The following is a 14558-nucleotide window of genomic DNA, read 5'->3' on the forward strand; positions in this document are numbered from 1 at the left end:
TTCGCCTGAGCAATAAAGCCCAAATTCAATCATTTAGAAAATAATTCATAAAGAAAAATATGAATTACATGCTGTTTTAACTAAATTTTCCTTTAATAAACCAATTGCCAATTAACGACATTTTCATGAAAATAAAACATTTTCCCACGCAGTAGCAAAGGGTCCTATATACGCGACGGAGAACAAGCGGACCCAATAATAAGAAATCTAAATTCGCCATGGAGTCGAAAAGAAGACGTCGGTCTCGGTCAAGATCTCGAAGTTGGAACCGAGAATCCAAGAACCGAACCAGACAGAGCAGATCACGATCTGCCGAGAGAAGCGAGGTACGCAATCGCTCTGTGGATCGGAAGCGATCTGTCCGTCGGAGCGGACGCTCCGGGAGTCGAGGTTCCACCAGCAACCGCGGATCACCGCCGCGTCGACAGTGGCCTAAAAACAGAGGCCGTTCTGGATCCCGGAGCGATTCAGAAAGCGATAAACAAGCCAAAAGACGTTTTAAAAGCAGATCAAGGGATCGATCGGGGTAAATATGCTTTGCAATACATGTATTTATAAAAATAACTTTCCAGAAACCTACTTTGTCTACAGGGAAAGCTCAATCACTTGTATGCCATTAACGTCAAATATGGTTTATGTTCCAGTTCTGATTCGGATGAGCAAACGTCACGAAGACCAAAGGATAAAGGGGACCGACGAGAAGCAAAAAGAGAAATAAGGAGAGAGAGGTCTAAATCTTGTTCGGATTCAAGCGTGGAGAACAGGGAACTGAGAAAACGGAGGAGTCCTAGTAAAGGAAGCCCCGCCAAAGACAGACGCAAGAGAGAGGTGGAGAAGGAAAGGCCGAGGAGCAGCAGTAGAGATCTTGATATTAGACGAGACAGAGATAGAATCCCAGAGGTAAAACAACGCAGTGTTGACCGGGAGCATGGTGGCAGGGAGAGAAGCAGAGGGAAGGGTGAAGAAGACCGGCGGAGGCCACGGTCTGCGTCAGCCGAGTCCTCAGACAGCTCCGGGTCAGATCGCAAGGGCCGCAAACGCTCCCCAGAACCTAAGCATGAAGACAAGGAGGAAACAAAAAAACAGAAAGACATGCTGAAAGCCCTGGAGACGCCGGAGGAGAAGAGGGCCAGGAGACTGGCCAAGAAGGAGGCGAAGGAAAGAAAAAAGAGAGAGAAGATGGGCTGGAGCGAGGAGTATATGGGATACACCAATGCAGACAATCCCTTTGGGGACAACAACTTGCTCGGTACATTCAAATGGCAAAAGGTGAGCGCAGGAATAGAGACATTTTGGGGTTTGTAAAATACATGTTATTGTTATTTGTTATTTGGTGTTGAGCATTACTGTCTTACACATTTTCAGGCATTGGAAATGAAAGGCATTGGTCACCTTGGAGAGAAGCAGCTGAAGGACAGAAACAAACAGATCCAAGAAGATAACCGCAGAGAGCTTCAGAAGGTATGGTTGGCTTGTAGTTCCTACGTCAATATACACACACGTTGCTGATTGTCCTCATAATTGATGTGTCTTGTTCAAAATGTTGTTTAATCACAGAGCTCAATGCTTCTCAAAGGTGTGTGTGTGTGTGTGTGTGTGTGTGTGTGTGTGTGTGTGTGTGTGTGTGTGTGTGTGTGTGTGTGTGTGTGTGTGCGCAATAGCAGAGTGAGGGGAGTCCTTTTGAAAATATACTCATTATTTATATAATTATTATTTACCCTGACACTGTTGTGTTATAGACTACCTCAAATGTGTATTGTATGCATTGAGACACCAAAATAACCCCTGGAAATCCCTTTTTGTGTTTGTGTAGGTAAAACAGCTGCGCTTGGAGAGGGAGAGGGAGAAGGCCATGAGGGAGACGGAGCTTGAGGTTCTGCAGAGGGAGAAGGAGGCGGAGCACTTCAAGACCTGGGCCGAACAGGAAGACAACTTCCACCTGCATCAGGCCAAGCTACGGTCAGTCGCTACCGGCGTCACTCGTCCCATCTCTACCTCTGGGCTTTCACCTTAGAAACAGCTGGATTAAAGTCATCTGCCGTATGACAACGTGCTATGATGGATACAAATACGATGCAATGACAATAAACCATTGTGTTATTGCTAACTGTCGACATATTACTAACTTGAGATATATTGCATTTCCGCACATTTCCTAATATAATTTAGTAAAGTCTTTTCTTAAAATCTTGGTCGACCAATCAATTGGTCGAGAAATTATGAAATAATCTAGATTAATTGGATGGGCCACAGTGCATTTTACTCCATCTGCTAGACTAAGGCCCAATCCCATTTCTACCCCTTCCCCTTACCCCTCCCCCTTGTTTTGAAGGGGTAAGGGGTAGAAATGGGATTGGGCCTTACCCCTTCCCCTTAAGCTGAAATCTAACACCCTTCAAAACAAGGGGTTAAAGGGTATGGGATTGGGCCTAAATATCTCGTTAGTGCTGCTGGGGAATGTCACTTTCAGAACCATTCTTGGTCCGAGTCCAACTCTTGTTTCAATATAATGAGTGTCGCGGCATGGTATATAGAAGACTACCCGTTGGAAGTTTCAAATTTAGGTTGTGTTGAATAAAATGGGTCGCAATGGATGGTGCTGCATTCATGCTAAGGGGCCAATTCGGATATGTTCACATCTAAAGCTATCGACTAAACACACTTAACTCCCGCCATTGTTAGTCCGACTGATACAAATTTGGTCGGACAAGTGCATAATTATAGACCAACCGTCCAGAACTTGATAGCCCTGTTTTTTTCTTTCCAGATCTAAGATCCGTATCCGCGACGGGCGTGCCAAGCCCATCGACCTGCTGGCCAAGTACATCAGCGCCGAGGACGACGACCTGGCGGTGGAGATGCACGAACCGTACACCTTCCTCAACGGGCTCACCGTCACCGACATGGACGACCTGCTCGAGGACATCAAGGTACAATGTGTTTGCGTGTTTGTGTGTGTGTGTGTGTGTGTGTGTGTGTGTTACTGTCGTGTGTGGGTCATTTCTATCATTGGTGGTGATGTGTTATACTTGTTTCTCAAACAACCTTTTGACCTCCTAGGTTTACATGGAGCTGGAGCAGGGAAAGAATGTGGACTTCTGGAGAGACATGACCATCATCACTGAAGACGAGATCATCAAACTCAGGAAGCTGGAGGCTTCTGGAAAAGGACCAGGTACAGAATATCAGACAAAATGCATGTCGAGGAAAATATGTTATGATTATAAATGTATTATTTTTATGATTTCTGAACGCTTCCTTGCTTTACCATTGTGAGATGTATACAAACTGGTTATCTTCTTGAATGTTTCTATGAGTAATTCTGATCGTCTGCCTCTTGCAGTGAGGGTCCTTAAATCCAGACACACTGTCACAATGCTGTGCACGGCTGTACTTTCTCCCAACTCACCCCCCCCATTTGCCCGCTCTCTGGTTTCCAGTGGACCGCCGCGACGGCATCAACACCTCGGTGACCATCGACGTGCAGATGGTGTTCAAGGGGAAGACGTACAGCCAGCTGCAGGCCATGAACATGAACATCGACTCCAAGATCCGACAGGGGGGCTCCAACCTGGACATCGGCTACTGGGAGAGCCTGCTGCAGCAGGTCCGGGTGTTCATGGCGAGGGCCAGGTACGCGTTTGATGTCCCACAATGTGGCCATGTAGTTACCCCAATGGCCCATTCATCTCCCCCGAAGTGGAGATGAATGAAAAGCACATATTTAGATGGCTGAAGATAATGATATATTTTTTAAAGATTTTTTCTGTATGTTTTAGATTGAGGGAGAGGCACCAGGACGTCCTGCGCCAAAAGCTCTTCAAACTGAAACAGGAACAAGGAGTGGAAAGTGAGCCGCTGTTCCCCATCATCAAGGAGGAGCCGGAGCTGGAAGAGGAGGCGGCTGCGTATGTCACACACATGCACACACACAATTCCCATGTACAAACTCAAATGTTAGGTATGAAGATGGTACATCACCAAATGTGTTTATTAGTGCTGTCAAGCGATTAAAATATTTAACCACGATTAATCACATTAATGTCATAGTTGACTCGCGATTAATCGCGCATTCTTTTCTATTCTAAATATCCCTTGATTTCGTGCTGCCAGCCTTTTAGTGAGATCAGAGAGTGTTGAGAAGGACGGTAATAAAATATATTTGGTAAGATGGATCCAAGAAGAGAGACCCGCAGTGAATTCAACCCGGTCCACTTGACATCGGGTGGGTGCATGCCAGTGGTGGGGTTACTGTAGAACTTCAATAGCCCAGGCTTTTATTTGTTTCAATCACTGAATTTTTTAACAAAACTGTTGCTCAGCAAAGATGGGAAATACTATAACATTTGTTATTTAAACCAGTATGAATATTCCTATCGTACGTAGGGCTATACACATTACCAGGCTATCGAATAACACACACGCACACGCTGGCAGAGTGGTAATCGGGAGAGTTCCCGGTGGGCCGTTAACGTTTCGGGGCTGTCTGGCTGATTACTGCGGGATAACAATATTGCGTTTATAAAAGTTCCTTGCAGCGCCGCCCGGCAGCCTGAGCTGTGCGCCCGCAACCTCTGTGTTGTGTCTGTTGACAAACTGTCAACGTCGCAACCAGATCGATTTTGTCTCGAGGGGAGTAACTGAGCGGCCCCTCCCGAAGTGGTACAGCCCAGGGGGGCCTTGAACTGCGATTGGTCAGAAAGACGTAACGGCTAATGACAAGAATGAACCCTCGTGCAGGCTCGAACAGAGTGACACACGCACACTTTTAAGGAGATTTTCAGCCACTCCGTATCCTTGCTTGCCCCAACAAGTTTGTGTGGCGTGCTTGTTTTGTTTCCGGTGTAGCTAGATCCGGTATGGTGTTGTAGATTTTCTAACGTGACTAGTTGTTGCTAGACAGCAGGTGAAAAGACTCCAACGTTGGCCAAGCCAAAAGAGCGTTAATCGCGCAATAACGCCCTTAATAACGCGTTAAACTGACAGCACTAGTGTTTATACACAATCTGCACTATACTGCAGCTATTTACTCTGTAAATAATATCCAAACTAGAAAGTTTATCTTGAATAAAGCACCTCAATCCATACAGGCAATGTTTCTCTATAAATGGTTCTACACAGCTATAACTGTAGCTACTACTTGGGCCACTAGAGGCTGCTAATGGGTAAAGACAACTGACATGGTGCAGGTTGAAATGTGATGGCAATACAGTAAATAACAATCCAAAAGCCTTTTCTGACCGTTTCCCTGCGTTTTGTGTGTCGCCCGTGTGTCTCGTGGAGCAGCAGTGGGAGGAGGGGCGTGGAGGCCGGGCCCTCATCGCCCTCCGCCGGGCCCAGCGGGGACGCTGCCGCTGGGGAGCCCGACGGCGAGGAGGCCGGCACCTCCGGAGAGGGCCAGAAGGAGGGCGAGGGCGAGAAGGAGGGCGAGGAGGAGAAGGAGGAGGCGGTGCTGACGGAGGAGGACCTGATCCAGCAGAGCCAGGCGGAGTACGACTCGGGCCGCTACAGCCCCACGCTGCTCACCGCCTCCGAGCTGCCGCTGGACGCCCACACCATCACGGCCGACGAGAACCAGCAGAGGCTGCGCCTGGCCCGCACGCGGCTGCAGGTCACCGGTAAGACGAGACGAGCCTGCACAACTATCACATACTTCTACTTACACTCCTATCCACGACTCAAAGTAGTTGGATGCGTGCGTCTTTAAAGGAGCAGGTAGGGGGTCAGGCACCTCACTGGACTACCTCCTGCCCCCAAACCAGGCCTTCTTACAGAATGTCCATTTTTTTAAGGTTGTTACTATTTGAGCCCATTATTAATGAATCCGGTCTCGTTAATATTCTAAGTGCTTCCAACTTGTCCTAGCACAAACCAAGAAGCTAAAATACATTTTTATTGTATAACTTTTAATAGTTACTTCACCTAACAGTTTAACTTCTTCATACAATATATCCTACGATATTGTAGTAGGATATACTGTACCGTTCATGTTCGTCCATTCCAGTATATATGTGCCTGTCCTGTCCTCACCCCTAGCCTGTTTCTGGTTTTCAGGGGACGTGGGTGAAAGCGCAGAGGACGCGTTTGTCCGCCGCGCCAAGCAGGGCATGGGCAACGACGAGGCCCAGTTCAGCGTGGAGCTGCCCCTCACGGGCAAGATGTACCTGTGGGCCGACAAGTACCGGCCCCGCAAGCCCCGCTTCTTCAACAGGGTGCACACCGGCTTCGAGTGGAACAAGTACAATCAGACCCATTATGACTTTGACAACCCGCCGCCCAAGATCGTGCAGGGCTACAAGTTCAACATCTTCTACCCCGACCTGATCAACAAGCGCTCCACGCCGCAGTACTTCCTGGAGCCCAGTCCCGACAACAAGGACTTTGGCATCCTGCGGTTCCACGCGGGCCCCCCCTACGAGGACATAGCGTTCAAGATCGTCAACAGGGAGTGGGAGTACTCCCATCGTCACGGCTTCCGCTGTCAGTTTGCCAACGGGATCTTCCAGCTGTGGTTCCACTTTAAGAGATACCGCTACAGGAGATAAGCTGGAACGAGCTGCTACTCGCTGTTTACACCAGCCGACGTCTCCTCAGTGTTTTATCGTTTCACTTTTATTCCGTAGCAGCTGGTGGCTGTTTAAAAACTGCCGTAATGTCTAACCGTTTTGAAATTACTGTTTTGAAAAGTTATTTTTATTGTATCCCTCCAGTGATTGATTAAAAGATGGTTCTTTTGCAACAGTTCTTTTTTTATTTCGTAGTCTGTCACAGGATGGAACGGAAGAGATTATTTTTGCTACAGCAAAAACCACAGACTGATTGTGTCTGCGTATGTGGTGACAGACCATCTGTCTTTGCAGACAGCCTCTGCAATGTGAGCCTGTTGCAATTGAAATTGCAGAAGCACTGAATTCTTTGCAAGCTGGATGTTGTTTCGCACCAGGAGGATGAAGTATTTTCTATTCAGCAAAGGATATGCTCCTATATCCTACAAAATACTCAACAGTATAACACTAGCCAAATATTTAAATGCCAAACGATAGCTGTAGGCCTGGACAATTCATTAAATTTACAAGTGTTAGATTGATGGGCAATTTTCAAAAGTAAGTGTAAAAGAAGGAATTGGCAGTTATACAAAGCACTTGTATACAATCAATTACAGTCCTAAAATAAATCTCTTCATATCCTACAACATGAGTTAATAAACATAAACATTCCAGGAGTAAAAGAACAAAGGTATCCTTGCATAATAAAAAAACAAAACCAATGTCGTTGCTCACGCAAGTGGAATTCAGACATTCATATTTCAGACTCATCGCCTATGAACTGCTTGGGTTCGTCCGTTTGAAGGACAACATTTTCCCCATTCCTAACGCCACTCCCCCGGCCAGAGTGTTTTTTCCCGGCCTCCAGCCCGGCAGGCTGGGCTGAGCCGTATCCAGACTCCTCTCCACTCCCGTCGTCTTTGCGCTTACAAGGAAGAGGCAGGTGGCCCTTGAGGAGGTTCCAGGTGAGGAGCCCGGCGAGCAGTACCACCAGTATCCCCACCGTCACCTGCAGCCCGGCCACCGAGGGACCATCCTGCCGGGCCTCGGGACTCAGCGGCCACTCCCCGGCGACGAGTCCCACCTGGTAGTCGGCCACCACGCTGGTGTAGTCGCCAGCGGTGGATCGCTCCAGAGACAAGCAGCGGTAGTGGCCGGCATGGAGGGCCGAGGCGTTGGAGATGAGCAGGCCGTCTGGCAGCACCTGATAGTGGCCCGACGGGGCTAGGGGGTGGGTGTCCCGCTGCCAGCTGACCGCCGCCAGGTTGGACGGGGGCCGGCACGGCAGTCTGAGGTTGCTCCTCAGCCAGATGGACTCATTGACGGGCGTCACAGTGCCTGATGGGAGACCACAGTCGTAGTCGCGTTAGTAACTGCAGTGGTTCCTTTTGTCACCCCCGTGACCGACTGAGGACTCATGATTCACTCACCGGCGGCTGGACAGAGAGATGCATCTCCGTTTTTCACACTCTGGATCAGTTCACTGAGGAGTGCAGTTAATGCAAGAGTTATGAATAACATAAGCAGGCTTGGAACAATCGAGGACTGGTTCGTCGCTGCGTGCACCACTGAGTGTCGTGTCCTACCTTTGCCCATGGAGATGAGCGATACATTTAGATGTGGTTTGGTCCCAGCCACAGTAGGGGTCTCTGGCTAGGATACAGTCCATGCAGGACAGAGACCTCCCACAGGTGGCTAGTGGCATCTGCACTGCTCCAGACGCAGAGCCTGCATACAGATAGCCCTGCACACACAGAAATGTACCACACAGAAACAATGAAATATTGATAAAAGTACAAGAGCAGCCGATCAACAATTTAAGTATTTAGGGAACATGTGCTTTACCTTGGCCTCAGATAATTTGAGCACTTTTATTGGCTCTCGGGAGGGGAATAGCTGCACCTCCTCTATGATAAACATCTTTCCATCATAGTTCACAGCCTTCACCAGAGTGCCACTCTCTACACAACAGACAAACGTAGATTGGCATCGTTACTCCTTCCACAGTATCTAAAGCTCGTTGTTGCCATCACATCAACTGAAGTTATTTCCCACCTGTGCCAATGAACGCCACGTGGTACTTCTGGTCATCAAAGGCCGTCACACGGGTCACCACGATCCGCGAGAACGCAGCTCCTCTCTGTACCAGCAGGGGTCCCACTCCGATTGGCGGGATGGCCTGGTCCATGAGCGGCCTGTCTTTGACGAACTGAAGGGTCCGGTCTGGGAGGTCCAGTGTCTGATTAATGCCCTGTTTACGAGCCTCATTGTCTATACACTGGGGGGAGAGGGGGAAGAAGGCCAGTCAGGATCCTGCCGTACTACTTGTGAAAAAGCACACGTTTCAACGGCCAACAAAGAGAGACACACACACACACACACACACACACACACACACACACACACACACACACACACACACACACACACACACACACACACACACACACACACACACACACACACACACACACACACACACACACACACACACACACACACACACACACACACACACACGTGGGGCAGACTTACAGCCCCGGGCCGGGGAGAGGGGACGTCTCCGCTGTACATGACCCACTTCACGTAGGACGTTTCTACGGGTAACGGGTTCTTGTACTTCCCTTTGGAGAACACAGCGCTGATGTCGGCCACGCGGTACGAACACACCGCCGTCAGCGCAGGGGAGTGCCTGCAACCCAAGGGACATTTGACAGGACCAAAACATCCAGATCACCCATGCCTTCCCCCGGTCCACCCACATGGACGCACCCCGAGTCCCATCCAACTCACGGCTGCTGGGTGAAGACGGCGTAGAACAGGCACTCCTTCCAGGACCCCTGCGGGACGCATAAGAGGAACGTGTCCTGGATGGTGAAGGGCAGCTTGGACTCCGGCACGGGGCAGTCCAACCTGGCCTTCAGGAACGACGTCCACTTCTTCTGGAGCGTCCTCTGGCCCCCGAGGTCCCCCTGGCAGAGACCACATCAATCAAACTTTACCACAAAGGGAAGAGCTGAAAACATGGTTCTGAGGAAGTGCTTGTATCAGACAGGGGGTATTAATAAGGAACTAGAACACCACAAGGGGAGCATAAGTGGTTTCGTATACACGCTTCCACTATGGCATGCTATTTAGAATACCATGTTTGGAAATGCGTTGTGGCAGAACTTGTATTCGTCCGAAATAAACATTCCCCAAAAGCGGAAATTGAAACGCGAGAGCCGTCGCCTGTTTACTTTGTTTCAGATTGGTTGGCTTAGCTCTAGGCTTTCTCAGAGCATTTAAGTTTCAAAGCATCAATATTTTAAACATAGTATATTTAAATATTTTGCAGTTGAACTGACTCCCAAAAACTAGGTAAAAAGTTAGCTAGGCAAAAAAAAGCTAGTTTATGGGAATAATTTAGATTATTATCTGCTCAGGAAAAACAAATGTGAAGGTACATGTAACTACATTCACAGAGGTTTCTAAGAAGAGCAGTAGTCGACATCGTGCAGCTGTGGAACAGGAAACAAGATGAATGCAGGTGATTCCAAATGGAGGAAGTCTGCCTGGCGAACATACCTTACAAACTCGGGCCACGCGGGAAACCATAAGTTTGCTGTACGAGTCGTACTCCAGCGCGGCCTCGTTGAAGAAGAGGTACACCTTGTCGTCGTCTCCCTCGCTGTTGTCCTTGCTCTCTGGCACCTGGGCCATGGAGATGAAGTTGGGCTCTGTGGGGGAAGGCCAGAGGGAAAAATCCCAAATGGGATGAAACCCAGAGTCAGTCAGACACACTCATAGAAAATCAGACACCAAACAGGACTTCAGGTCGTGTGCGTGGGTGTACCGTTTAACCAGTAGCTCTTGAACTCGGTGCGTATGGAGACAGAGGAGCTACGCATGACCACAGGCTCAGAGCCCAGGAAGTTCATGGAGGTGGCCGAATACAGGTTATCGTCTGGCAGGTTGGGGAACAAAGAGAAAAAACAAAAAAGTACAACAATTACAATAATAACTTGGCGCCAGTGAATGGGTCCTTCTTGAGGCATTGTTCTTTGTGGGTGTTTTGGCATCATTAGGTTCAGGTTGTCGCACTTACCAACCATGATGGAGGCATAGGTCTGGAACGGGTCGAAGGGACACTTTCCTTTCCCATCCCCTATGGAAACCTCCTTCTCAAGAATGAGGTTTCCATCTTTGTAGGACTTCACGGAGGCAAGCAGCTCATGTTAGCTCATGTTATTTTTTTTGTTTGTTTGTTCATATGATGACTTAATGATTATGATGAATGCATTTTGGGGCAAAAACATTGCATTTATTGACAATAATTTTGTTTACCATTAAGTCACACTCTGGGTCAAAGGCATTGGTCCCACAAACATACATCCGTCCATCACTCATGGTGTGCAGGACCCGAATATAGTTCTTGCAGTGTATCTGTAAAACGTTGCATGTTAAATGTTTTATTTAGAAAATAATTCAGAAAAAAATGCAATCATTAAAATGAAGTACTTTCCAGATTTGAAAACACAGATGTGGTTAGGATTCAATGCAACTGTTCAGCTCGACACAACTCAACCTTGCAAACACTTTATTTTATTTTTTTAGACATGCAATTATATGTCTCCATCATATCATTCACTGGGTCATAACGTTTCTCATTGTCATGGCATTGACAGATTTTATATATCAAATTCTAACCCGGGGTGCATGTTGTTCATACACTATCATTCTTCTTTAATCACAATCCAGTACAGTGCTTGAAGACATAATATGTCGGTGACATGATTTATTGCTGATGATGAGTAACACGACATCCATTGTTTTGCACCTCGTCCCTGCACTGCTTAAGTCGTCCTGATCCTGCAGAGTCTAACTTCAACATCCCACACAAGCACCACTCACCTCTGCATCTTTCCCTTTCTTTATACATTCGGTTTGTTTTGCCTCAGGTACTTCCCATTTGACCTGAAACGGAAACATTATTTTTGCATATCAAATAAGGCCACACAATATTGCCAAAATGTCCTTCTGCTTTGTTTGTTTGTTGTTACTTAGGCAATGCCAAAGTAGATATTTACTCTGGATTGAAACACTAAAGTCAACAGGCAGAGTGAGCCCAGGAGCTGACTCTTGGTGGCTAACCTTGGAGTTACACCTTTTTCAAGATATATATAGTAAACTCATTCTCGCCATTGGCTGTCACCTTTACAGACACTTTATTACACTGTTACCTCTGCAAGGCGAGTTTGTGGTCACCCATCACACACTTTCAGATCCCCGCCTACAGCAACATGATTGGTAAAAACTAATTTGACGCAAAAGGATATTGAACCGTTCACCCAGACTTGACCCCAGACTTTTGATATGAGTGTAAATTCGAATTAGGAAGAAAACTGTCTGTCAAACAGATGGTGATAGAATCATGATTGGAAATAGAAGTAGTATCTAACACAGCAACCGAATTATGTGCCATCTTTCTTCATCTTTCATTGCTCTAAGTCAAGAAAACATTCACGCTGGTAAGTTCGAAAAGTGGTTTATCCCCCACCAATTAGATGAGCTAGCTATCTGGCTGGGTATTCTGACGCAGGGCGGTTGGGCCATTATGTAGTCTACACAGGGGTATTCTTACTGAAGCCTTCTTGTCTGAGATGTTGTCCAGGTCCAGGGCGTAGATGGTGTCGCGGGCCCCCAGCAGCAGCAGGCCCAGCTCTTCTCTCAGCAGCATGGTGGAGTAGTTACACACCCCCGCCTCATGGAACAGCTGGCCGTGGTCTTCTAAAGAGAGGTCCACCAGTTAGGACCAGCTAGGGATGTGCTATGCAAACTTGTTTGACATAGAAGCCATTCTTTATAATACAAGAGATTAAAAGATTAAAACTCAGATGGGAATTTACTGGAAAGGATAGGACGCTAAGAAGGACACTTTACTATTCCAACATTAATAATTGTAATTGATTGCATTTATGTAGCACTTTTTAAGGCACTTAAACATACATTATGGAACATCACTGTTCATCCACTACCGATAAAATAATTGGGATTTAAAGGAATGTAAACATTTGAATGACAACACTCACTGTGGTAGGGTATAGTTTTGCGTGATATGCCCTCCATTGAGGGGGAGCACCCTCCAAGCGTCCAGGCCAGAGGCATGAGCCATAAAAGCCTCAGGGAAAGGAGAAGATCCATCACAGCTCCGCTAGTTTCTTTTACTGCTATTGAAATAAAATGTCACTATTTCCCCCCTTTCTTTGAGTGTTAGGACTCTGTCATGACGTGGTTAAGACGGCACCAACTGGGCAGAACAAGTCAGCGATGACTGCAGGGTACTGGCCCCTTCAGCGGCCTCTTCCAGGAGGCCGCCCATGGCAAGACGGATGGCTCAGACCTATGGAACAAAGACAGAAAGATGACCGAGATCAGACAAGGACTTACACACAACATGACACTGGAGGTAATTTTCGATAGCAAAAAAAAGTCTTGAAGAGATTTATAATATGTGATACCAGTAAGAGTCGATTGAGAGATGGCGCACAGATGGTGAATGAGGAAAATAGCAGTTGGAGGGGACAAGCCAGGCAGTGCAGCGAGCTGAAGTCAGTGCTGCAGTAAGTCTGTCAGGGCCATAGTGATGGTAATGTCGGGTCATGAAAAGCATTCAGCGGGGCGCAGGGATGTCAACTTCAGTGCTCCTGCGGCCCCAAACACAAGCGCACAATAAAGACATTCACATAGAAAGGCCGGCGCCTGGAGAAGCAGAGCAGATTGCAATAGCAGCTGCTGTCCTCTGAGGGGGGACACATTTACTCAGAGACAAATGGTTTAACGCGCATAACGAATGCACTACCATTATCCTAAAACTAAAAAAAAAAGCTGAATATAGCACAAATTCAAATAATTGTGTCCTTGAACCACAATACATTTGTCTGCAATAAATAAAACACATACAAACGGTGATGAGGGGTTTAGTCGGTTAAAGTATTTCCTAAGTGAACTGTTTGTCTATTTGCAGATGAGCTGCAACATGTCAAAGAATGCAGATGTTTCAAATTTTTCCTCCCCGGTGCCGCAGATCACTCAGCGCCCATCCCGCCATCTATTCCCTTCTACAAACACAGAAACATGCTTTTTTTAAACAACAATTACACGGCCGGCGGACTATGGGTCAAGTAGTAGACGCCTCTTGGTCCAATGTGTTGAGTGCATGGTGCAATAAATGATCAACAGGAATGTAACTCGAAGAGTAATGTAGTAACTTTACTCGTTCACACAGACGATGCAATTTGAAGTAAAGATATTGCATGAAGTTGCATCGTTATATTTTGATATTCCTGATAGCCGTTTGTTCAATGACTCACTTGTCGACACTCCCAGTGCCGAACAGTGGTTTATTTTTGAAATACATCCCGACCAAGGCTAACCGTCAATATTTAAATATTTAAACTTACAAACTGTAAAACCGGGAAGAGTATCCAAAAATGTATCGCCCCTGAATAAAGACCGAGGACAACATAATAGAAAGAAGGTTAATGAGCTATAACGCCTACCTTGGACGTTGAAAAGTACACCTTGCACAACTTCCTTAAAGCAGGAGCAACGCGACCCGCGTGCTCGAGGTATGGGCGCGCGCGCGTTCACAACAATATTAATACTCGGACCAACGTAATCAGCTCTAAAGAAAAGCGTCAATCAATTGAACTACACACAGTGATTTACTGCCAACCACATCGCACATGCTCCAACACAATTGACGTCTCCTACGTGATTTCAGCTATGTCTAGTAAGGGGGGATGGTTCGAGTATGACTAAACAAATACAATTCCCATTGGTGATAATTGTGTCTGAAAAAGTTTGATTGAGTGAAAAAACTACTGAAATTATTAAGATTATTAACTTAATAGTCAACTACTTTTTAAGATTGATTTTAACGTATGCTGTTTGGAGAGGTTATTGAGGTTGAATAATAATGAGAAGATGAAAAAAATCTGTCCTCTTATCTGACCTTTGATCCAAATTGAA

The 14558-nt window shown here is 46.8% G+C and overlaps 2 protein-coding genes across 5 annotated transcripts; one reads left to right on the top strand and one right to left on the bottom strand.

Moving 5' to 3' along the window:
• The first annotated feature begins 172 nt into the window (after positions 1–172).
• cactin lies at positions 173–6739 on the top strand. Its single transcript, XM_060059503.1, has 10 exons — positions 173–526; positions 645–1269; positions 1366–1461; positions 1814–1959; positions 2768–2930; positions 3061–3175; positions 3441–3633; positions 3780–3908; positions 5287–5618; positions 6055–6739. Exons 1-10 carry the CDS (start codon positions 219–221, stop codon positions 6543–6545), a joined length of 2598 nt encoding a protein of 865 aa, XP_059915486.1. The 5' UTR covers positions 173–218; the 3' UTR covers positions 6546–6739.
• On the bottom strand, positions 6729–14316 carry sema4e (semaphorin 4e). 4 transcript variants are annotated; one of them, XM_060059508.1, is made up of 15 exons: positions 14087–14316; positions 12617–12927; positions 12169–12314; positions 11439–11501; positions 10872–10970; positions 10633–10738; positions 10381–10491; positions 10113–10264; positions 9339–9517; positions 9081–9237; positions 8601–8823; positions 8391–8506; positions 8132–8289; positions 7976–8028; positions 6729–7883 (listed from the first exon to the last, which is right to left on the bottom strand). In XM_060059508.1, the coding sequence occupies exons 2-15, from the start codon at positions 12726–12728 to the stop codon at positions 7300–7302; spliced, it is 2259 nt and encodes a 752-aa protein (XP_059915491.1). In that variant the 5' UTR covers positions 12729–12927; positions 14087–14316; the 3' UTR covers positions 6729–7299. The 4 variants fall into 4 exon arrangements, with proteins under 4 accessions (XP_059915491.1, XP_059915488.1, XP_059915487.1 ...); XM_060059505.1 differs by having other exon boundaries at positions 12169–12311; positions 14087–14298; XM_060059504.1 differs by having other exon boundaries at positions 13988–14298.
• Between the last annotated feature and the right edge of the window lie 242 nt (positions 14317–14558).

This window comes from Gadus macrocephalus, chromosome 8 (genome assembly GCF_031168955.1).
Source record: "Gadus macrocephalus chromosome 8, ASM3116895v1".
Lineage (NCBI taxonomy): Eukaryota > Metazoa > Chordata > Actinopteri > Gadiformes > Gadidae > Gadus > Gadus macrocephalus.